Source organism: Plectropomus leopardus, chromosome 17 (genome assembly GCF_026936395.1).
Source record: "Plectropomus leopardus strain MGB_pleo_1.0 chromosome 17, ASM2693639v1, whole genome shotgun sequence".
NCBI lineage: Eukaryota > Metazoa > Chordata > Actinopteri > Perciformes > Serranidae > Plectropomus > Plectropomus leopardus.
Window position 1 is genome coordinate 28,115,375 of NC_142192.1, and position 22,126 is coordinate 28,137,500.

General features: G+C 40.7%; 1 protein-coding gene and 1 long non-coding RNA gene across 2 annotated transcripts in view; both read left to right on the forward strand.

Moving 5' to 3' along the window:
• Window positions 1-18,266, forward strand: part of atp1a3a (ATPase Na+/K+ transporting subunit alpha 3a) — a 36,926-nt gene extending 18,660 nt beyond the window's left edge. Inside the window, exons 4-23 of the mRNA XM_042506466.2 lie at window positions 95-298; window positions 2,006-2,119; window positions 2,925-3,059; window positions 4,108-4,225; window positions 4,809-4,897; window positions 5,256-5,435; window positions 6,975-7,173; window positions 9,140-9,384; window positions 9,527-9,719; window positions 9,879-10,054; window positions 10,358-10,494; window positions 10,690-10,840; window positions 10,975-11,143; window positions 11,809-11,963; window positions 13,078-13,201; window positions 13,652-13,797; window positions 14,499-14,629; window positions 15,217-15,318; window positions 16,156-16,247; window positions 16,759-18,266. Coding sequence (XP_042362400.1) covers window positions 95-298; window positions 2,006-2,119; window positions 2,925-3,059; window positions 4,108-4,225; window positions 4,809-4,897; window positions 5,256-5,435; window positions 6,975-7,173; window positions 9,140-9,384; window positions 9,527-9,719; window positions 9,879-10,054; window positions 10,358-10,494; window positions 10,690-10,840; window positions 10,975-11,143; window positions 11,809-11,963; window positions 13,078-13,201; window positions 13,652-13,797; window positions 14,499-14,629; window positions 15,217-15,318; window positions 16,156-16,247; window positions 16,759-16,787 — 2,889 coding nt within the window. The 3' untranslated portion in view covers window positions 16,788-18,266. The remainder of the gene's footprint in view (window positions 1-94; window positions 299-2,005; window positions 2,120-2,924; window positions 3,060-4,107; window positions 4,226-4,808; window positions 4,898-5,255; window positions 5,436-6,974; window positions 7,174-9,139; window positions 9,385-9,526; window positions 9,720-9,878; window positions 10,055-10,357; window positions 10,495-10,689; window positions 10,841-10,974; window positions 11,144-11,808; window positions 11,964-13,077; window positions 13,202-13,651; window positions 13,798-14,498; window positions 14,630-15,216; window positions 15,319-16,155; window positions 16,248-16,758) is intronic.
• A 1,765-nt stretch (window positions 18,267-20,031) lies between these two features.
• The window catches only part of LOC148186685 (uncharacterized), an 11,720-nt gene continuing 9,625 nt past the window's right edge, over window positions 20,032-22,126 (forward strand). The window contains exons 1-2 of the long non-coding RNA XR_015779470.1: window positions 20,032-21,068; window positions 21,179-21,260. This is a non-coding gene — a long non-coding RNA (uncharacterized LOC148186685). The remainder of the gene's footprint in view (window positions 21,069-21,178; window positions 21,261-22,126) is intronic.

A 22,126-nucleotide genomic window follows, 5' to 3' on the forward strand; every position in this document is an offset into this window, starting at 1 on the left:
TCCAACTCCTCCAACACCCTCTTGCATTTGCACATCCATATTTCCTTCAATCCATCTCCCATATTTTCCTTCCCATTTCCTCCGCCCCTCTTAGGGTTTGACCAATGCTAAGGCAGCGGAGTACCTGGCCAGGGACGGCCCCAACGCCCTGACTCCACCCCCCACCACCCCAGAGTGGGTCAAGTTCTGTCGCCAGCTGTTCGGCGGCTTCTCCATCCTGCTGTGGATCGGTGCCATCCTCTGCTTCTTGGCCTACGCCATCCAGGCTGCCACTGAGGACGAGCCCGCCGGGGATAACGTAAGTGGGGAGTTGTAGAGACGGATGAATTCTCAGTCTGACCACTTGTTTGTGCACCACCTGTGAGATGCCAGATATTAAAAACATCCAGAGGGGGTAAGCACATAGAGAACTGTGAGTAGCTGCCAGTGTGTGTGCTCCCTGTCCTCCAGCACATCACTCAAAATGCGATTTGCTGAGTCACTACTCCTCAGGGATGTTGCTGTGTCAGTGATAAAGGTTGTGTCAGACGTATGTCTGAATCACGCCAGCCGATCTGTCTTTAGTGTGACAGACACCACCCTGTTAGCATCCACTCTGGGCCCACCACGGGGAGCGTGTGACTCCTGGCGTTGGTAATGGCAGGGTAAGAGAGGGGCATTCATGGGTCAGCACTGTTTGATGTCGGGTCAGAGCGCTGAGTAGAGCTGAGGACTGAGGCTAAGCGGCGCTGACACACACAGCATGAAAGGACAAAATACTTAATGCAGACCACAGGGGAGAACTCAGGGTGAAACAACAGCAGTGATGAGTCAGCATGAGTTACTGAGACTGTATCACACACCCAGAATATAAAGTCTAAGTTACAGTTCTGTCAGAGGCAAGGATGGGGATCATTCATTTTTGTTGATACTGTTACCATTACCAAGACTTCTTAACAATCCAAGTGTTTAACGATATCACTATCGATACTTTTCTATTATTAGCTGGAAAGACGAGGCGACTGCATTTTTAAGAGAACTGACTTTGCTTAAATTGCTTAACAAGTGACTGTTTATTTTATATTGCTGAGATAACAAATTTCTCACCCAATCAACTGTATTATTCAAGCTTCTGAGCCAGTGCTGAACACAATGAAACCTTATGAAACCTTGTTTATGTAGCTAACTTGCTCGTATTCTGCCAATTTCAACTTCGATTTCAACATTGGATTACTATTTTTAACTGACGGGACTTGCTACAAAGTTTGGGTGTGCTTACACTGCCGCTGCGAGTGGATCATGATGAAGACGGTGCCAGCTGTGCTGCAGTAGCAGCAGCTGGTGGAGTTGAAGGTTTTTTTTAAACCCAAAGACAGCAAAGGTACTGCATTTAGGTTTAATTTGATGTACAATTCATGTATGTGGACCAGTGATTTGATTTAAATGACATGGCTCAACTCAAGATGTTATGCTATAGGACCCACAGGACTTGATAGCAGTATCGATAAACTCAAAGGTTATTGATTTTTGGGGTTCTGAAAAGAACCAGGTTTCAATCCCCATCACTAGTCAGAGGGTACTGGACTTAGATAGGAGTACTGAATGAGAGGATTATTCAGAAGATGGCATTTAGACCTTCTAATTGTGATACATTCACAGTGATAAAACCATTGATGGAGTATAGTGCAAACAGATGGACAGCCTCCAGGTGGCTGAGTCAAATCAAACAACATGCTGCTGTCAGCTCCGGCATGAAAACATTAAATAAAGCTTTAAAGGCGTTTGTGTTATTTACAGAAGCCTCGACTTCCACAAATAGCTCCTTTATCTCTCACACTCCAGAGTTTGATGTCAGAATGTCTCTGATTATTTTTTTCTTTGTCTGTGTCTCAGTGTCTCTCCTCTGGTCTATTTTTTCCACTTTGTTTCCTCCTATTTGATTGATTTTTAGATAAGGGTGAATTAAACCAATTGTTTTCTGAATTCAAAATAAAAGTCTCATCTTGTGTCTTCCTTCTCTTTCCAGTTGTATCTCGGTATCGTGCTATCAGCCGTCGTCATCATCACCGGCTGCTTCTCCTACTTCCAGGAAGCTAAGAGCTCCAAGATCATGGAGTCCTTTAAGAACATGGTCCCTCAGGTACTGGACTCTCAGTGTTTCAACCAGGTTATTGTGATGGGCGTTTTGTGTCAATTGCTGCCAAAGATTGTCTTTTTTTTTTTCTGCTACTTGTAGCTTTGCATGTTTAAGCATCATGGTGGATTTTACTTTTAGTAAGTAAACCTTTAGCACAAGCTTGCAAGTTGAGAAGACTATATTTAGATTCTCAGAGCTATGTTAAGTCTAAAAAATGGAGAATGTTATGGACTAATAAAGAGCCATGTAATTCAGATATAAATCATCATATTTAGAAGATGGCAACAAAACATTTTTTTCCAAAATGAAAACTGCAGTAATCCTTGTTAAAAAAATGAAAACAAACACGTCATTCCTGTGGCGGTTGATCGCAGTATTTCATGCACAAAAAAAAATTGTCCAGTAGCAACCATAACTGTAGGCACTCTGGTTGAAATTGCTTGAAATATGAAGGTGCACATTAATACACACAGTAATTCTAGAAAGACTAAACCTCTGTCATTCAGAGACTGAAGAATGATGATAATGAGTTGGGTCATAATGAGGATATCACATTGGGTTACCGAGTGATGCAGGTGTTTATTAAGTGGAAATTTTTATGAAGCTGCACTCCACAGTATCATGCTGTCGCAGCTTTCACACCTTGTCTTTTTTTTCAGTCTGTGATGTACCTTCTAACTGCTCCAATTTTTATACTGATGTGCTGTCTCACCTGTTCTCTAACCTTTCTCTAAATAGCTTCTTTACAGATATTTTGTGTTATTTTTAACATTGTATATTGACTGTCATTTTCCCTGTGTACTCACAGCAAGCCCTGGTGATCCGTGAGGGAGAGAAGATGCAGATCAATGCTGAGCAGGTGGTGGCAGGAGACCTGGTGGAGGTGAAAGGAGGAGACAGGATCCCCGCTGACCTCCGCATCATCTCCTCCCACGGCTGCAAGGTGGGTTACAGGCACAGATGCACTCCTGTAATTACACAAAGCCTAAGGAAAACAAATGTTTACTGTATGGCTGCAGTTGAGTCAGGTGTCTATATGAGTATGAACTAAAGCGCAAACAGCGAGTCTCTGTTCACGCGTTTTGGAATTCACCTGATGTGTTGGGTGTTTAAGCACAGCACACTCACAATGTGATACTAAGATGTTATTCAAAATTCATTCTGTTTACCAGATTGGTTTTCATGTCCCAATTTCCACAAATGTTGCAGGTACAAACTGTTTGTCTTCATGGTAAATTCACACAGATTTCCAGTCGGTTTGTTTACATGTTAGAAAAAGTCGAATTATTGTGTTAGTCGGACTAAAACTGGACTTATAAAATGCATGTCAACATGTTAATCCAACTCAAAATGTGGGTGGGATAAATGTAAGCACTGAGGAGGGGCTGGTGTTTTTAATTTTGGCTCAGGTGAGAGACATAAAACTTAAAATATCAGTTTAAGTGTACACTATATTTGAACTGTTGCTCCTAAATAGCTGATGGAGGCAGCAGTAAACCAGCAACTCAGCCGTTCAGTGGAGTGAAATTACAAAATAAATGAAATGTTTTTCTCAACGTAATCTGCTGTTTTTGATATAACAACTTCAAATCCAGATCGGTAAGGGCTTTATTACAGCAAGGTGAAGCAGTGGAAATATTCTAAATATCACGTAGGCTACACTTCAACTGAGAGACATTTTTTTGGGTGGCTTAAAACTAATCGGTGAAGGCAGAGTTTATTCAGAACTGTTTAATTATATGTACCTGATGCAGAGGTTTTCTACCCCCAAGCTAATATAAATAAACAGTTGTGATTGTGATATGGTGTATATCATAGACCGTATATATAATATAGGTTTATTGCAGCTAGCTGAAAAGGAAATATCTCCACCTGCCTTGGTGGAGTGGAACATACCTCTGACGATAAATCATTTCTCCACGACTGCTTGTACACTGGGACACTGTTCTTTCTCACCCACTTACCAAATGGTTCTCTCCTGCTCTGTCCAGGTGGACAACTCGTCCTTGACTGGTGAATCAGAGCCCCAGACCAGGTCACCTGACTGTACCCATGACAACCCCCTGGAAACTCGCAACATTGCCTTCTTCTCCACCAACTGTGTTGAGGGTAAGGTCACCATCAGCTCTATCCAAAACCAACATCATCGTTATCACCATCAATTTCGTCACATGCACTATAATTATGCACTCACTGTTAGGGTTAGCCACCATGTTCATTCATATGGCTGCATGTGCGTGCGTGTGTGTGTGTGTGTGTATTGTTCCGGTTCGGTGCTCAGATCGACCTGCAAACAAACACACTACACATTAGCTTTCATAGTAGGTCACCATCAGAGTGTTTGGCGTTAAGAAGGCGGTCGGTGACATGACTGGCCATCAGGGTGAGCCCAGGGGCTTAAAATGTGACCCCATCTGACGCTGTACCTGTTCCATCCATCATATCACCATGAGACCCTTTAACTCACATTTATAGTTCCTCACAGTGGCAGAAAAGGAAAACAATAATGTGTGGTGCCCTCCTGTGGACTTTTTGTTACACTGCATTCAGTCTTTCAATTTTAGTTCTGTCTATGAATTAATCTGTACTCACAGTCTACATATTTTCTGCTCTCCTCTTTCTTCATCTTGTTTGAAGTGATCGAAAAGTTAATCATTTCAAAAGTCCTGCTCTCCCTCCTCTCTTTCTTCAGGAACAGCACGTGGCATCGTTGTGTGTACTGGTGATCGTACAGTGATGGGCCGCATTGCTACTCTCACATCAGGCCTGGAGACTGGAAAGGTACTATATTCATCAGTACACTGTAATGAATTTTCCTGTAAAATTATGATTTTACTGTATTTAAAAAAAATATACATTACTGTTAGTTAAGCAGTATTTTTTACAGCAATGGTCTGTTGTGTCTTTTACAAGCCACATAAAACAGACTCTGTTTTGCATCTTTATGTAATCGTTCAGTTGCTCCTTGATAAAATAGTTCTAAATGTGAAGACCACAGCTTATCCATGAAGTTTTCTGGTCTGCGTCAGTCTGTTTAATTATATGTAAAAAAAAAAAGTAAAAAATGTTTTATAGGTAGAATAACTTCTTGCATTCTAGTAATCTTCAATCAATCCAAACATCATCTTCTTCTCTGCAGACACCAATTGCTAAGGAGATCGAGCACTTCATCCACATCATCACAGGCGTGGCCGTCTTTCTCGGCGTGACCTTCTTCATCCTGTCAATCATCCTGGGTTACTCCTGGCTGGAGGCCGTCATCTTCCTCATCGGCATCATTGTCGCCAATGTGCCTGAGGGACTGCTGGCCACCGTCACTGTGAGTAGGCAGAGACATGAGAAAGTGGTGTGTCTAAGAGTGTACAGTTGTGTGTGAGAGATGATGAGTTGGGGAAAAGGTAGAAAGGATAGGAATGTTCGCTTCATTTGGGTTGGATCAAGGGGGAAAAAATTAAACATTAACCTGAGTTTGTTAAAAACAGGTTCAGTATGAAAGCAGTCTTAATTTTTCTATCAAGTGTGTGTGTGTGTGTGTGTGTGTGTGTGTGTGTGTGTGTGTGTGTTGTTCATTAGATGGTTGTATAATTCCTTCTTTTTGAGCTGTTTTTCTTGTGTCTCTCTTGTGTGTTTCTCTTCACATTTCTTGTGTTTGATTCCTACTCAGTGACTTCATATGCTTCATGTATTTCATTTGTTTGAGAAATCTAAGAAGCTACACAAAGTCAGGGAAACAGTGACCATTTTTTAAATGTTTTTAAAGCTGTTGCCATGAAATGTCTAACATTCATGGACATTAGGATTGGACAGTATTAGTAGTTTGTTTTACCCATATATAAGCCAAAATTGTAGATTTTGTCATCAAGAGAATTACTTTACACTCCGAGACTCTAGATTACTAGATTCATCGAGCAGTTTGTAGTTTCACCTGTCCGGTTGTGTTTAGGCTGATGTGGTGTTGTTGTGTCTGCTGTTTGATTTTGTCTCTGCTTCCTGTATCTCTGTGCTTGTGTATTTTCAGTGTATTGTGATGTTGCTGTATGTCTGTGTGCATTTCTGTGTGTATCTGTGTATTTTGTGTGCTTTAGCATTTTCACTGTGTCAGTACCTGTTACTGTGGTGAAGGTGGTGTATTGTCATTTGTATCTCTCTCTTTCCATCTCTCTTTCTCCCGAAGCAGCCCCATATGTGTTTGTGTGTTTGTGTTCTCTCTTTCCATCTTCCTCTCTGTATGTCTCTCTCTCTTTTCCAGGCCAGTCGCGGTGCTGTCTGCAATGACAACGGCTAGCTAATGTAATGATATTAGGCTAATGACCAGTCAGCTTGATACACTGAATTCGGCCTCCTCTGCTTGGCCTTGGCTAGTTCTGTTTGGCCCATGGGTCTTGCCGTAGTTGGCATGATGACATAATGCACCGCTGCTCTGCTTCACTGCTTCACTTGTTCATGCCTCATTTTCTCTCTGCATTGCTGTTTGGGCTGTGTTTTTTATATTATTTTTGGAAGCAGGTTTTGATTTTAGTGCATTTTGCTATAAAAGGAACGTTATTATGAGCAGGATGAACATCTCCAGGTGTCAGGGTGGGCTTGTTCTGGGTACAATATGGCACTGGTGTGGCTGCTCTTTGGCAAAATTAGTTTAGTGCCTGGAGATGCTTATCTGTGCTGTTAGTTTAACACATAGATACTAATTATTTATTCTCTTTCTCCTGTGGTTTGTTTGTATTCTCTCCTTTTGTCTTATTGTGTCGCCAACATCCCCTTTCTTTCTTTCCTGTCTTTTCTTCTCTCTTCACTTTTATGTCCTCTCTCTGTCATTTCTCTGTTTCCTTCTTTGTCTCTCTCATCTGTCTTCTATCAGGTGTGTCTGACATTGACTGCTAAGCGAATGGCTCGTAAGAACTGCCTGGTGAAGAACTTGGAGGCCGTGGAAACTCTGGGCTCCACCTCCACCATCTGCTCTGACAAGACAGGCACTCTGACCCAGAACAGGATGACCGTGGCCCACATGTGGTTTGACAACCAGATCCACGAGGCCGACACCACCGAGGACCAGTCTGGTGAGATTTTCCTCTCTCTCTTGCTTTCATGCAGCATGCATCAAAACTCCCGTTAAAATATTGAGAGCATTATGTCCTCGGTTTCTCTACAGCAGCATTAATTACTGAGCAGCAAGGGCCACCTCGCACACAGAGAACAAAAGAGATTCAGACTAGAATCTGGATTTTAATTGCTTCTATTTAAATATTAGGGCTGCACAGACAGTGAAAAGTTGTGCAGAAGTGTTCGACCCTGACTTGTAAAAAGAAGCATTTAAAATTCACTCTAGTCTGAATGTCTTTTGTTCTCTGTGTGCGTGTTCTCCTCCTGCTACATTATACTATTTCCCTGACTACTGCAGCAGAGTAAAAGACACACAAAGGACAGTTTTTAAGGCACAGCTTAACCCTTGTGAACCACAGCATTAGAAACTTCTAACATTAATCTGGCTCTGTTTTCATTAAGTCATCAGTCTGACACCTCTTCCTTACTGGGCACAATGAAAACAGGTGAACATCAGATTGTTTCAGTGTTTCCGAATGAAATGTCTTAACCTGCTCCATGCTTCAGCAAACAGGCTAAGCAGCATGTCGCTTCATTGAAAAACAGCTCGCTCTGGCTCTATTTTAGTGCAGCTTTGAAAACCTCCAACCTATTTAACTGTATGCAAGGGAGCATGTTTTTGAACCTGCTCTTACTAAACATTGTACTCTCTCTCAACACCAGTTGAATCAATGCATGTTTAGTGCATGCACTAAACATGCATTAGTAGACTGATTTTAAACCATAGACTAAATATAGTAATGTTTTGAGGCTGGAGTTTAAGTTTTAAGTTCCTTTCCTGCATCTTGGCAGTTTCTGGAACAGAAACAGCAAACAGCAGGGTGCCTGGGTATAGTTGAGGTGAAATAAAAAGGTGGCTGTCCCGTTTGGGTGAATGCACTCTCAGAATCCATCGCTATAGGTCAGGCAATGAAGCCTCTGGGTACAACATCCACATATTTTTGGGGTTCCAGTATAGCCAGTGGACATCCGTGCCAAGACTTCTTTTTCCACTCATGGATCATTGTTTACAGTTCGAATAGCAACCTGAGACAGGTCCAGACAACATTTCCGTTTGTTGTCATCAGGTTCAGGTTTATTTGTACCTGTAGGTTTGTTTGGTTTGTTGTATAAAGTGCAAGGCATCCATTGATGCAGTTTCAGACACCACAGGCAACATGCAGGATAAAACATGAGTAGCAGATAAAACAATTAAAGTGACCCTGTGCTAATCAAAATGTTAAATATGTAATAAACACCTCTAAGAACACTAAACTACAATACCAAACATTAAATAAAAACAATCTAAAACTATGAATAAATAAATCATAAATACAGGCTCCAAAATTATCTTGTGCAATGTGTATTTTTGTGCAATTTTCCTACAGCTTGGTCACCACTGTGATGGCAGCTGGAACAAAACTGTTTTTACAGCACTTGGTTTAACACCTCAGGACTGAAAACCTCTCTCCAGAGGGTAGAGAGTGGGGAGGGGGAGACTAAATGTGCAAAGGGTACATGTCATTATTTAAGTTAGCATTGGCTACCTGCTGTGACTGTCTGGTATACACGGATGCCGGGTTCAGCTTGACCATTTCACAGTCTGATTTAGAGAGCTCCTGTTCTTTACAGACAGACCTCCAAACCATGACACTAACGAAAAGGATAAAACTGATTAAATAAAAGCATGATCGGATGATAGCTGATGGGTTCTGAGACAGTGTTTCAGCCGATGAGTTCCACCATTTTCCTGCTAATCAAACGTGATTTGTCAATACTATTTGGGCTACAAACAGAGATCAGAGCACTTCAGATACTCAAGTGTTTCCCTGTTGGCCACTGTTTTTTTATATATATGCAGATATCTGTTTATGGAGATAAGGGTGAAAGCATTAGGCTGAGACACCTTTCAATAATTATCCCTTTCTTCTGATGCTTCTTCAGGCTCCTCCTTTGACAAAAGCTCCACAACATGGGTGTCTTTGGCCCGCATCGCTGCTCTGTGCAACCGCGCTGTGTTCAAGGCTGGCCAGGAGTCTTTGCCCATCCTGAAGCGTGAGGTGGCCGGCGATGCCTCTGAGTCAGCCCTGCTGAAGTGTATCGAGTTGTCCTGTGGCCCCGTCAAAGCCATGAGGGACAAGAACAAGAAGGTGGCCGAGATCCCCTTCAACTCCACCAACAAATACCAGGTTTGTCCCCTTCGTTTATTCATGCAGTCCACAAATGATGCAGATAATGTAGAAGATTTGTAGTAAATTGACTAAAACATGCAAAAACACCACATACTTCTTAAATGTTTCCAATGCTAACGGTAAAATATGTTCCCATTAGCTCTCAATTCACGAAAGCGAGGATGAAAATGACAACCGCTACCTGCTGGTGATGAAGGGAGCCCCAGAGAGGATCCTTGACCGCTGCTCCACCATCATGGTGCAGGGCAAAGAGCAGCCCATGGACGATGAGATGAAGGAGGCTTTCCAAAACGCCTATCTGGAACTGGGAGGACTGGGAGAGAGAGTACTGGGTAAGGATGATAGATGATAGGAAAACTGATCATTTAATAAAGGGTCATGATTTGGAATTTAGCAACAAAGTTTCGGTATATCCAGTATCTTATTGTGTGCTGGCATCCTGTTCATGTAAATTCCTGTTTATGTAACACACTTATCCTTAATTCCTCCAGGTTTCTGCCACGTGTTCCTGCCAGAGGACAAGTACCCCAAAGGTTTTGCCTTCGACACAGATGACGTCAACTTCCAGACAGACAACCTTTGCTTCGTAGGCCTCATGTCCATGATTGACCCTCCTCGTGCTGCCGTGCCCGACGCCGTGGGCAAATGCCGCTCCGCTGGCATCAAGGTGGGCACCTTTCAAGTCTGCCATTTAAAGACCTGAGAAAGCAGAACAGAGCACCCACCTGGATGTGAAGGCTGGGGATAACTGTCACACACATTTTTAGAGGAATTTCCAAGACTGTTTTATTAATAGTTTGAATTGTTTTTCTTTTAATTTTACATCCTTTCTCCCCTTCTTTTATTTCTTCTTCTCATACTGTGCCTTCTATCCCACATGATGGCATCATCTCCTCTTACTTTTTTCTAAATGTTGTCTCTTTCTCCTTCCCTTTCATCACCTACCTCTTCATCTCATCCTGTATTTCAGGTTATTATGGTAACAGGTGACCACCCAATCACAGCCAAGGCTATTGCCAAGGGTGTTGGCATCATCTCCGAAGGCAATGAGACAGTGGAAGACATTGCTGCACGCCTCAACATCCCCGTCAGCCAGGTCAACCCAAGGTAAGACAGAAATTTAAGATCACAAGTTTACAAGTTTACACGCAATGCAGGATAGAAATGACACTTTTACCATTATTTTTATACTGAAGATGCTCAATGCAGCCTTCTACTTTGCTGCACTTTTATATGACAAAGGCTTTAATAATTTGTATACAAATGTGTACTAGAGTGTTGTGCTTTATCTGTGTTGTGCAGGGATGCCAAAGCTTGTGTGATCCATGGTACAGATCTGAAAGACCTCAGTCAGGAGCAGATGGATGACATTTTGAGGAACCACACAGAGATCGTCTTTGCCAGAACCTCACCCCAGCAGAAACTGATCATTGTAGAAGGCTGCCAGCGACAGGTGCACTCACTATATAAACACATACATTTACAAACATGCACATACGTAATATGATGGCAAAATATTGGCACACATTTTATCGCCTTGTGTGTCCTGGATGGGAATAAAAACTGTGTATCCTCCTTGTCTGTCAGGGTGCCATCGTAGCTGTGACAGGTGATGGTGTGAACGACTCTCCTGCCCTGAAGAAGGCTGACATCGGTGTTGCCATGGGAATTTCTGGCTCAGATGTGTCCAAACAGGCTGCAGACATGATCCTGCTGGACGACAACTTTGCCTCCATCGTCACTGGAGTAGAAGAAGGTGAGGGATAAAAGCAAGAAAAGTGAAGGTCGGAGGCAGCTGGAGAAAAAAAGGACTGCAAAGAGGGAAAGATTAAAAGAATTATGAGATGGAGGGAGGAAGTGAAGAGGCTTTATTGAATTTTCGAGTTTAAAATGTACAATGTACAATGTACAATGTACAATATAGTGACATGACTGAGGTCATGTCACTATATTGTACATTGCCCTTTTGTTTACATATGTGTTTGTTGACATGAGAATGTCACCAAAATTTTAGCCAACATGATTCCAGAGTTAATGTATTTTAAAAACCTGTTGGCAAGAAAAAATGTGTATCTTCTTTCTATCTCTTTGTCTCTTTTAGTCTTGTTTTTACCAAAATAAACAAAGGTACAGTGAAAATATGATGATAAATAAGACTGAATGGCAAGAAAGATGTGGATTTGAAGAATTATTTAGTCAGTTTTACAAAGTATTCTATTGTAAAGCACTTTGCATGCTTTTCTCATTATGAATTCTATGTTAATTATTTTTATTGTTTCTGTTTCTAAAAAGCTAGCAGTGATATTTAGGTGTGGGGTCAACTTCACATCAAGCAGTATTTCTATCATCTTTCTTATTGAAGGGTTTCACTGCTCCAGTGGTCTGTATGTGTTTATTTATATACCACCTGTATCGTTCCAGGCCGTCTGATCTTTGACAACCTGAAGAAGTCCATTGCATACACTCTGACCAGCAACATCCCTGAGATCACCCCCTTCCTGTTCTTCATCTTGGTCAACATCCCACTGCCTCTGGGCACCATCACCATCCTCTGTATCGACCTGGGAACTGACATGGTGAGAGACATAAACACACAAACATAACCAGTGAGACACTCACACACTGTAGCTTTCTGATCTATTGTGTTTTTATTCAGTCAGGCAATAAAAATGCAGACAGCAGTGTGTGAACTCACTTTTCCAATCACAGGTGGCCACATGCATTCAGCTCTTGTATGCGTAATCTCTGAACACTCATGCATGCACAATAAAGCTCAGCTGTACACAAACATGTCAACAATACATGTACAGGTACTCAGGTGGCAAATTATACACATTAATGCCTGGTAATTATCATCAGGGCATCACTCAGTCACATGATCACTCATGTAAGTCAAGTCAATTTTTCTGCATAAATAACATTTCAATCAACATTTAAATCAGGGCAGTGAACCGGTATTTACCCCTGCATACCCCCTGTATTTACACCGGCATAATAATGATAATAAATGAGAATATTATTTGGTGATTCGATCCTTTCATGATGACATTTGTTAGATTTTTATTTTCGAACATGGCAGATATAATAAAAGAACAAAATAAAATATAAGCAAGAAAAAAAAATTACACCAGAATGCCCATTGGACATATTCAGTAAACAAACCTAAGTAGATCATGTCCAAAAGGGAGTAGAAGGTAGTGAATACTTATCAAATCCTACCCCTTTTTTCAATTTACATAGATAGATAGATAAAAGACAGGCAGACAGATAGATATATTCACCGTACACACCTTGATCCAATGAAACAGGAATTAAGACAAAAACAAGAACAGAACACCAAAAAAAGAAAAGGGGAGGGGGTAATTAAATAAACAAACATTATAAAATAAATTATAGGTAGAAAATAAGTAGAGATGCAGACAAAAAATGTTCTGTAGACAAGGGTAGTGGATCAAAGCTTAGACATGCAGACAGCTCTGAAGTTGAGTTCAAGGTTGTGTGTAAGAAACACAGTATGTACACAAAAAGACACTAGGTGGCAGTGTGTGACTGCTCTAGTTTGTCACATAAAGTGTTGCATGTGAAAAAAAGACATAAATATTTTCACTGTAAACACAGCCAGCTGCACATACAGGAAATTACAAAAGGAACCTCTTTGAGAACAACATCTTTTGATGTCTCCTCCTTCAGGTACCAGCTATCTCTCTTGCCTATGAAGCAGCAGAGAGTGACATCATGAAGCGGCAGCCCAGAAACCCACTGAGGGACAAACTGGTCAACGAGAGACTCATCAGTATCGCCTATGGACAGATTGGTAGGTGCCGTGATTTTTCAACGTAAAATGAGGCCTGCAAACAGTGTCAAAGGCGTTGTGTGTAATATTTAATCACCAATTAATCATTTGTGCTGGATTTTAGATATTGGTGCAATTATTATCAGCATGTACAACCACCGCAGAAATCTGACAGCCTGTACTGGCCTCAAATCTGTCTGTGTTTTAAATGCGCTGCATTTTTAGTCAGAGTTCTTTCACAATGGTAACACAAAGATATTGATAAAGACATGATTCCACTGCAGTCAACAACACTGTCAAGTCTGTGTGGTGGAAATTTAGAGTTTTTTGTTTTTTTTAAATCTGCAAATTTTTATGTAACAAATTGATTTCCCATTGGTGACCAGTCAATCAGAACATCCCTATCCTCTTCTGCAGAGCGGGTGTATATAATAGAGCTAATCAATGTCTGACTAAAATCTGTGTCTGCAGGTATGATCCAAGCTCTTGGTGGGTTCTTCGCCTATTTTGTCATCATGGCTGAAAACGGTTTTCTGCCGTCTGAGCTTGTCGGCATCCGGCTCAACTGGGACGACCGCTCCACCAACGACCTGGAGGACAGCTACGGACAGCAATGGGTATGACACGATATTAGTGTCCTCTTGCTCTGTTTGAGTGACCTAACAGAACGTGACGGTTTACTGTTTCATGCATTTCCATCGTGTGTGTTGGGACGTTATGTTCATTTACTCACACAAATTGGGGCTGCCTATGATATTGTTTTTTTATAGTTATCATGATGTTAACTAGTGTAATAAACACATTTGGGAAAACTGCAATATTGCACTTTGAATATAGAAACAACATATTACATTCTGTCTGGAGGTACTATTTTGTCTGCTGCATGCCATGCTGATAACTCTCTGGCCAATCAGAGCGAGCTGTCACTGCAGGCATTGTCTCAAATGAAGTTTAGTGCTGCCGTACTACTCTGCTTGGTTCAAGGAGGAAAATGTGAAAACTTGAGGTCAGGTGAAAGTGCAATTGCCAGAGAGGAATTGGTACCCTAAAATAAGCAACCGTCTGGCCATATTTTGGATACAGAATAGACATGAGCACTGTGTAAGTCTGAGTCAGGATCTGAGTACTCTTGAAGAGCCCTTTATTTATCACAAGTAATATTGTTATTGTGATATTGAGCAATTATATTGTATATGTTCCTCATATTGTGCAGCCCTTATACAAAACTCCCACAATATTTCCTTCACCAATAGCTTAATAGCAGTAATCTAAGTTTTTAAAAAACGTGTGTTGTGCCTCCTCCTCTCTCTGTGTGCAGACCTATGAGCAACGTAAGATTGTGGAGTTTACCTGCCACACAGCCTTTTTCGTCAGTATTGTGGTGGTGCAGTGGGCAGATGTCATCATCTGCAAGACCAGACGCAACTCTGTGTTCCAGCAGGGCATGAAGTAAGTCAAGACGAGAGAAATCACATCAATATGCACAGTGTTCAAAGGGTTAAATACTAGTGAAAGACATCTGAAAGCAGACGAGTAAAGTGATTTGCTTCAGGCCTCAAAGGGTTAAATCTCAAGAAGAAATAAGTTGGGTTTGTGGTGGTGACTAGGCATTGCCGTGGTTGCTGCAGTATCCCACAGCTGCCACTAGATTTCACTAGAGAGCTAAGTTTCACTGAGACACCCTCAATTTATGGGCCTAATTTCAAGCCTGTTTGTGTGTTCCCCTCTTTCCCTCCGTCTCGTCTGGTTCTCGCACTGTCCGTCGCCCTCTTTGCTGCTCTGCTCTGCCAGCAGCTTTAAAAGTCCACATACACAAACCCAATTGCTGCTACAGCTGTCCTCAAATTCTGCCTGCAGGGAATCAAGTTTGAAGCCATTTTGTGATCCAAAAGTACATTTAAACTCCTCAAAGAGAGGTCAGATGACGTTTCCAGTCTTTTCAGTGGAAAAAAAGTGTTGCTTACTCTGTCTGCCTTTACCTCGCATCTCTCTTCTACATGTGCACTGTAATTAACTCTTTTATTCTTCTCCTGCAGGAATAAGATTTTGATCTTTGGCCTGTTTGAGGAAACAGCTTTGGCTGCTTTCCTGTCCTACTGCCCTGGCATGGACCTGGCACTACGGATGTATCCGCTCAAGTAAGTAACACAAGCAGCCCTCCATGTTCACTCTCAGGGATAATGAATTATAAAAGACTGTGTCAGTGTAATTCCATGTCCTAAAATTACAATGCACTTTACTTTTTAAGACAGGTACTGAGCACCATGTAGAACAACAGGCTCAGTGCAAACATTAATATATGAGAAAATGAATATGAATCTTACTGATCTCCAGTCCGTTCCATGATAAATCACAACTTAGGTGCAAATTGACTGCTGTGGCTCTACCACACAAAGAATAATGAGATAACTGTCACCATAAATATGTTGACATTTTTACTGAGAAGTTGTGAAGCAACATACAGTTTTCTTGGGTTTTGAGGAGTTCAGAGCAGCAACAATAAATCTCTGGGCTGCAACAATTATTCATGGACAAACTGAAGCAGACACTGTACATTTAATAACATGAGCCACCTGCTAATTTCTCCTCTGCTCTGAACGCCTGTCTGCTGTAAGTGCATCAACAATGTAATGTGTAAACATGTGGATTGCACTTAAACACGAACTTGGCTACTTCCAAATGTATCACTGCAAGCATCACAGCTTGCTAACTTGGCATTTTCAAGTTATTTCTTCCTCTGCTCTCGTTCACATATGTCACACGGAGCGCAGGGCGGTGAAGCCCACAGGGCCACTTGTTTCTGACTGTGGTTGGTTAGATCATGTAGCATTAAAAAGCTTCCAGCTCTTGCCATTTGAAAATTATTTCAAATTGTGGTATGAGATGGGTGAATCATTCAGCCCTGACACTGTTTTCTTCATTGCTGTCTCTGTGTTTTGACCCGACACTGCTCTCACTCTCCGTCTCCCTCTCAGGCCCAGCTGGTGGTTCTGTGCGTTCCCGTACAGTTTCCTCATCTTTGTTTACGATGAGATCCGAAAACTCATCCTTCGCCGAAACCCTGGAGGTAAGTTCGCGCACACACTCACTTGTGTACGTGTTTTTTAGCTGCACAGTAGTTTCTTTCACAGGTGCATGGAAACTTTGAAGGGAATGTTTTTTGAACAAACATTGTTTGTGTTTGTGAGCCTGCAACCTGAAAGTTTTTTAGAAACAAGATTATATTGAAAATAGAGTTTTATTCACCTCTATCAGGCTGCTTCTAAACTGCAGTACAAAAGTATTTACACATTTGTAAGATGTTATTGTGATTAACATTATACAGATTCTAATTCATGTCACAATGGATCTCTAAAAGGTGAAAACAAAGAAATGACAAATATAACGGAAAAACATAACATTTATAAATCATTACAGAGGCCATTCCTTTAAATAATTCATATTCTTAGTGCTACTTCATTAGGTTACAACTTTTTGGGAGAGTGTGCAGTCAATGTCAGTGAAAATTTGAGAGGTAACTCTTCTCTCTTTCTCTTTTTTCCTTGTTTCCCTCTTTCCTCTCCTCTCTGTCTCTGCAGGCTGGGTCGAAAAAGAGACATACTATTAAATTATCAAAGCATCATTTACTTCTCACCCCGTTCTCCCCTGAACTCATCCCTTCTCCTCTGCCTCCCTCTCTCTTTCCTCCTTTCCTCCATCCATCCCTCCTCTCCTGCCAACATACTCAAACTGTACAAGAAAATGTTTACTCTTCCTCCTTCCTCCTCCTCTCCATTCTCATCCCTTAAAGAAACAAAAAAAATCAAACGCCAAGACGACGCGAGGACCAACGACAGAGGAGGAGAGGACGGGGGAGGGGGGGGTCTGTAAATCTCTCCTGTCCTCTCCGTCCCTCTGTCCTCTGTTTTTTCTATCCAAAGTCTCTACAGCACTAATCTGCCAATAACACTGTTGTGCCGATGTTTATAACTGCACTGTCAGCTGCAGCCACTCTTCATACGTGTGCTCAAACTACACCAGAATAAAGATTAAAATTACAAAAATAAAGACAAAAACCTGACTGTTCCACTGCGATTACTCTTGCCAAGCAGAACAACAACATGGCAGCTCCCGTCTTGACTCCCAACTGGCGATTTGAGCGGGTGGGTGGCATCGTTTTTTATTTAGTTTTTTTCTTGCCATAGAAAAGCCACCCAGATCCAGCTCCTTAATCACTGCCATTTCCTACCATTCGCCAAACTTCTCTCCCTCCGTTTTTCTCTATTTCTACGTACTCACTGCCAATCTTCTACTGCCGTTCTCCCTCCTCCTCCTCCTCCTCCTGCTCCTCCTCCTCCTCCCCTATCAATAAAGAATCAGTCTCACCATAAAACTTAAACACTCACTCATGCCCTCAACAGGGTGGAAAAAAGGTCACCTCCTCTGACTCCTTCCCTCCTCCCCCCTCCTCCCCATGTGTTATTTTCTGCTTGTGTTGTTGTTGTTTTCTTATAGACGACTGGGTGTTTTTTAAAAAACAAAATTGTTCGTAAAAGTTTTATTTATTTATTCTTTTTTTTAAGTTCGGTGTGGGTCTGAGAGCTGCTTGTTTTCATTTGGACATGACAAAGCACACTGTCTCCCTCCTCCTCCTCTCTTCTTTCTCTCTCACACTCCTTCCTTTCCCTGCCTCCCCCCTCCTCACCCTGCCTGTCTATCTGTCCCTGTTTGTCTGTCTGTTTGTGAACACCGTGCAAACCCTCCGTCCTTGTAAACTTCCACCCACTTTCACTACCTGCCTCCTCTTATTCTCCCACCCTTCCTTGCCCCCTGCCCGCAACCTGCCCCCTCACCACCCCTGTTATAAAAAAATACAATCTTTCTGTGTCCTCGGAAAAAGAGATTTCTCTCCGATTTCATTATTTAAATAAATCAGTGAAAATATGGAATAAGGCACTGTACCTTAACTTGCAAAACAGCAGCAAAAAAAAGAAGAAAAGAAAATGAAATAAAATAGAAGGATCTCTCTTTTTTCAGCTTGGTCTCCAGTTTGTTTTTGTGTGGAGTTTTGTCAGAAAATGGAAATAAATGCTGTGACCAACTCTTATTTATGGCAGTAGTGTCAAGTCATGTGTTTGCACCTTAAAGGTGGAGTCAACAGTTCTGGAGAAAGGTTCTTGACCGAGTTTAGCACTTTAAAATGTGCTAAATTTATCGTCACTCTCGTCTCCTCTGCCTTTCTCTTTGTACTACTATGGCCTGTCACCTGTCCTGTCAACAAATACAGTCAGACCCTGTTGCTAATTAATTAATTAGCTGGAATACTGTTGTTTGACCTGGTCAGAGCCACTTTGTTTCTTCCTGACAGAGTCAAACTTGTGTTAGAAAACTGGATCTATTTTTTCAGTGCACACATAGAACAGACATCTAGCAGACCGTTAGGAGATATTCACTGAATTTGACACAAAGTGTGTTGGATTAGAATCGCTGGCTTCACCTTTAAGACTTTCACCAGGTCAAAGGAACTATTAAAACGTGTTGAGACCATAGAGTGTATATAAAGATGGACGATGCGCCCCCACTTACCCACACTGTTTAACTTAAGCTAAAATATCCCAGATACTGCCATCTTGCGCTGGTGACACCATTTGCTGTCGGAGTCTGCACTGTAGCGATATCTATGCTGGGGGAGTTCCCAACAAAACACCTGTCCAACCAATAGGAAGCAGCTCCATTGAGTACGAGCGTATAGATTGGCTGTCACAGCTGTCAATCATGGCGGAAAACTAGAATTCAGTGTGAATCCTTCAGTGACAGAAACCATCTTTGGAAAAAAAATATTCTGTTTGAGTTTTTAGTTTTGCCTATGTCCCTTTCCCTAACACGGAGGGGCGGGTTTTATGACCTATACTGTAGACAGACACCAGGGGGCGATCAAGATTATAAGCTACACTTTGGGGGAACTGTCATGTTGTCCATCTTTATATTCAGTCTGTGGTTGAAACATTTGCCAATAAGTCAGTCAACATAATTTAGTAGCTATTCTGCTGCTCGGGTTACTGAAAGAGGGTGTGTGAAGCAGGACTGAAGAATCATCTTTGTTCCAGATGCTACATTTACTCACATGAGGACTTCAGTAACGCCGAACAGGTATCGGTTTCATATTTTCAGGAACAGAAGCAAAATAGTTTCACCACAAGATCCATTTAATATCGCATGATCTTCTTCAGCAGTTGGTTGTCATGGAGAGTGTAAATGTTATCATGGCACTTTAAACATGCAATGACTTTTTTTGGCCACTTGGTGCCAGCAGAAACAAGTTAAAACAACACTGATGAATCACTTTTTAGTTAATAAGGTGAACTTGTTAGCGGACTATTTTAAATGTATACATCCAGCAGTTACAGAGCAACATTATCATTCATTTGGGGTCATACCTACCTGTTAAAGCTCAATATTTACCCTCTTTTCTCTTACTTTTAGTGTCTATCAATTCCTGAGGGAAATATCTGACTCTTTAGCTGCTACATGCTCCACTACGTTCACCAGCTAGTCTCTGATTATATCTGTCTGCTGCGGGTTTACAGTATTTTTCTCCCAAAAAGAAAACGCTATTAAAACAGTGAAAGTGAGCCAAAACAGTAAAGTTATGGCAGAACAGCAGAACAATAAGCTGACAATCCAAATGAAGCTCCATGGGGGAAAAGGGGATGTACAGATTAAGGTGATAATTCCCTGTGGGTTCATCACTACAAGCAACCTTGTTATATATATATATATATATATATATATATATATATATATATATATATATATATATATATATATATATATATATATATATATATATATATATATATATATATATGTGATTTACAGTATTTTTGGCTTTAAAAAAAAAAAAAAAGATTATAGCCACTCTAGGAACTTCAAGTGCAATGTTGGCGTAAAAGTTTGAGATTAAAAAGTAATTTCTTTTTCTTAACCTATTCTTTTTATTTTGTGTTATTTGATACAACTTGCAGGTATAAGTCAAGTAATAACTGCTGTCAATAGCACACACAGGTTACAGTTTTAAAAATAACTAAAAAATGACATAACAAATGAGATACATTTTTGACAGTCTCTTAATAAATAAAACATAATAATTTATGCATAACGTGATACAGCTCTACTATTATGACAAAAAAAAAGTTTATTCTTGAATGAAATGTTGACTCTTGCTATTTAAAAATTTTAAGATGATGAAGATTCAGAACAGCTGCTAAATGGACCTCATTGTTGATTTGGTTCCCCAACTTCTGCATCCAAGATTTAGAATAAACTTTAAATCTTAAAAGCCTACTTGGACACAAAAATAGAAAATTCCCATGATAACTTTTTCACTCCCTCTGCTGAAGAGCGACATGCAATATGATAAAAGCAATAGTAAAATTACTGCATGGACCTTGTGGTGAAATTGTTTTTTGAGGTTCTGTTTAAGAAGTCAAGAATGAACGTTTAATAAAAAAAAAAAATAAAAATCTTTGTATCTAAATCTTTGTAGTTTGTTATAATTGGCAAACTAGGCTATGCTCTGGTAGCTGAGGTGTTTTAGAAATGTTTCAGTGTGCCACATGAGCCGCTCTTTATCATGTCCTGTTTTTCTGCTTTATCATTAGCAGTACGTGCACCATCATCAACATATCAATGTGTTTGTTTTGCTCCAGTTTATGATTCACAGTGACTCCGTCTTTGTTGGTTTGAGATCTCTGCTTCTCACACGTGGACAGGGGCGGCTCATGTGACGTCTCCAGAGGAATTAAACGCTGCAGCCTTCAGGGGAAAAATATGTTATGACTTGAACAAACAGAAAAACCCGGACAGTGTTTGTCTTAAGGTGGAAATGACTGCAACACTGGGAACACTGGTAAAGACACACAGAGGACGTCTTCATGTCACAAAACCATCATGTAGCACCATAGAAACAATGTTACTCCACCCTGTGTTATAGATCTGCTTTACAACTTATATTTGCAGATTCGTCGTCCCATTCGGCTCCAGAAATTTGGAATCCACCACCGGATAACAAAAGAATGAGCTGCTCATCATTTTAACTCAAGTAAGTTTACAACAGATTGTGTGAGAATGAACTCAAATGATGAATTTGGTATTCTTCAGCCGTATTAACCCTATCATTCCCATGTTTTTCCTTTTAAATAATTAATGGAACAACAACATTTTGAAATTGCTAGATTTGAGTGATAGTGCTGCAGTGGCAAAACAGGCTGCAATATATATTTGAAGGGTGATTGCGCACCATTTGAATTTGAATTTATTTGCACATAAGATGTGATAAAAACAAGTAGACAACAACAAACACAGCAAAACTTGTGCAGCAGAGGTTAAGAAACCCAAAAAGGGGCTCACAGTAAAAAAAACCTCCCCTCTAGAATTTACAATCTATTGAATGGATGAATATGAATAATTTTATTTTGGTTATATGCATCATTCAAAACAGATTATATCACACGTTTTTTTTTCAATCAGTAACCGAAAAGGAATAAGCTGAAGCCCATGGCTTATTTTTGCCTGTCCTAATGCTGCCTATTCAAATACCGACAGTAACGCTCTTTACCTAACATGACAGCAGAACAAACAAACCAGTAGTTTGTTTGTTAAGCACTGAAAAAGCTTGTTTTTGCCACAGACAGGTTCAAATTGTTACAAGAGTCTGACAGCATTAAGGAAAGGATCCCTACAGAGATAAAACATTTTGGTTAAAGAGCAAGATCCTTATTGTTTAACCAGAAACTGCTTTGAAATCGCTATCACCAAACCCACCAAACTGTATTTAAATAAACAGTAATTTTATTACCATAAAACACACTTTATTCAAAGTCAACAGAAAGTAAATAAAACAAAAAACTGACTTGAATCATCTTTCAACTGTTCCAACCAACCATCACCAATGTTTCGAAATAAAAA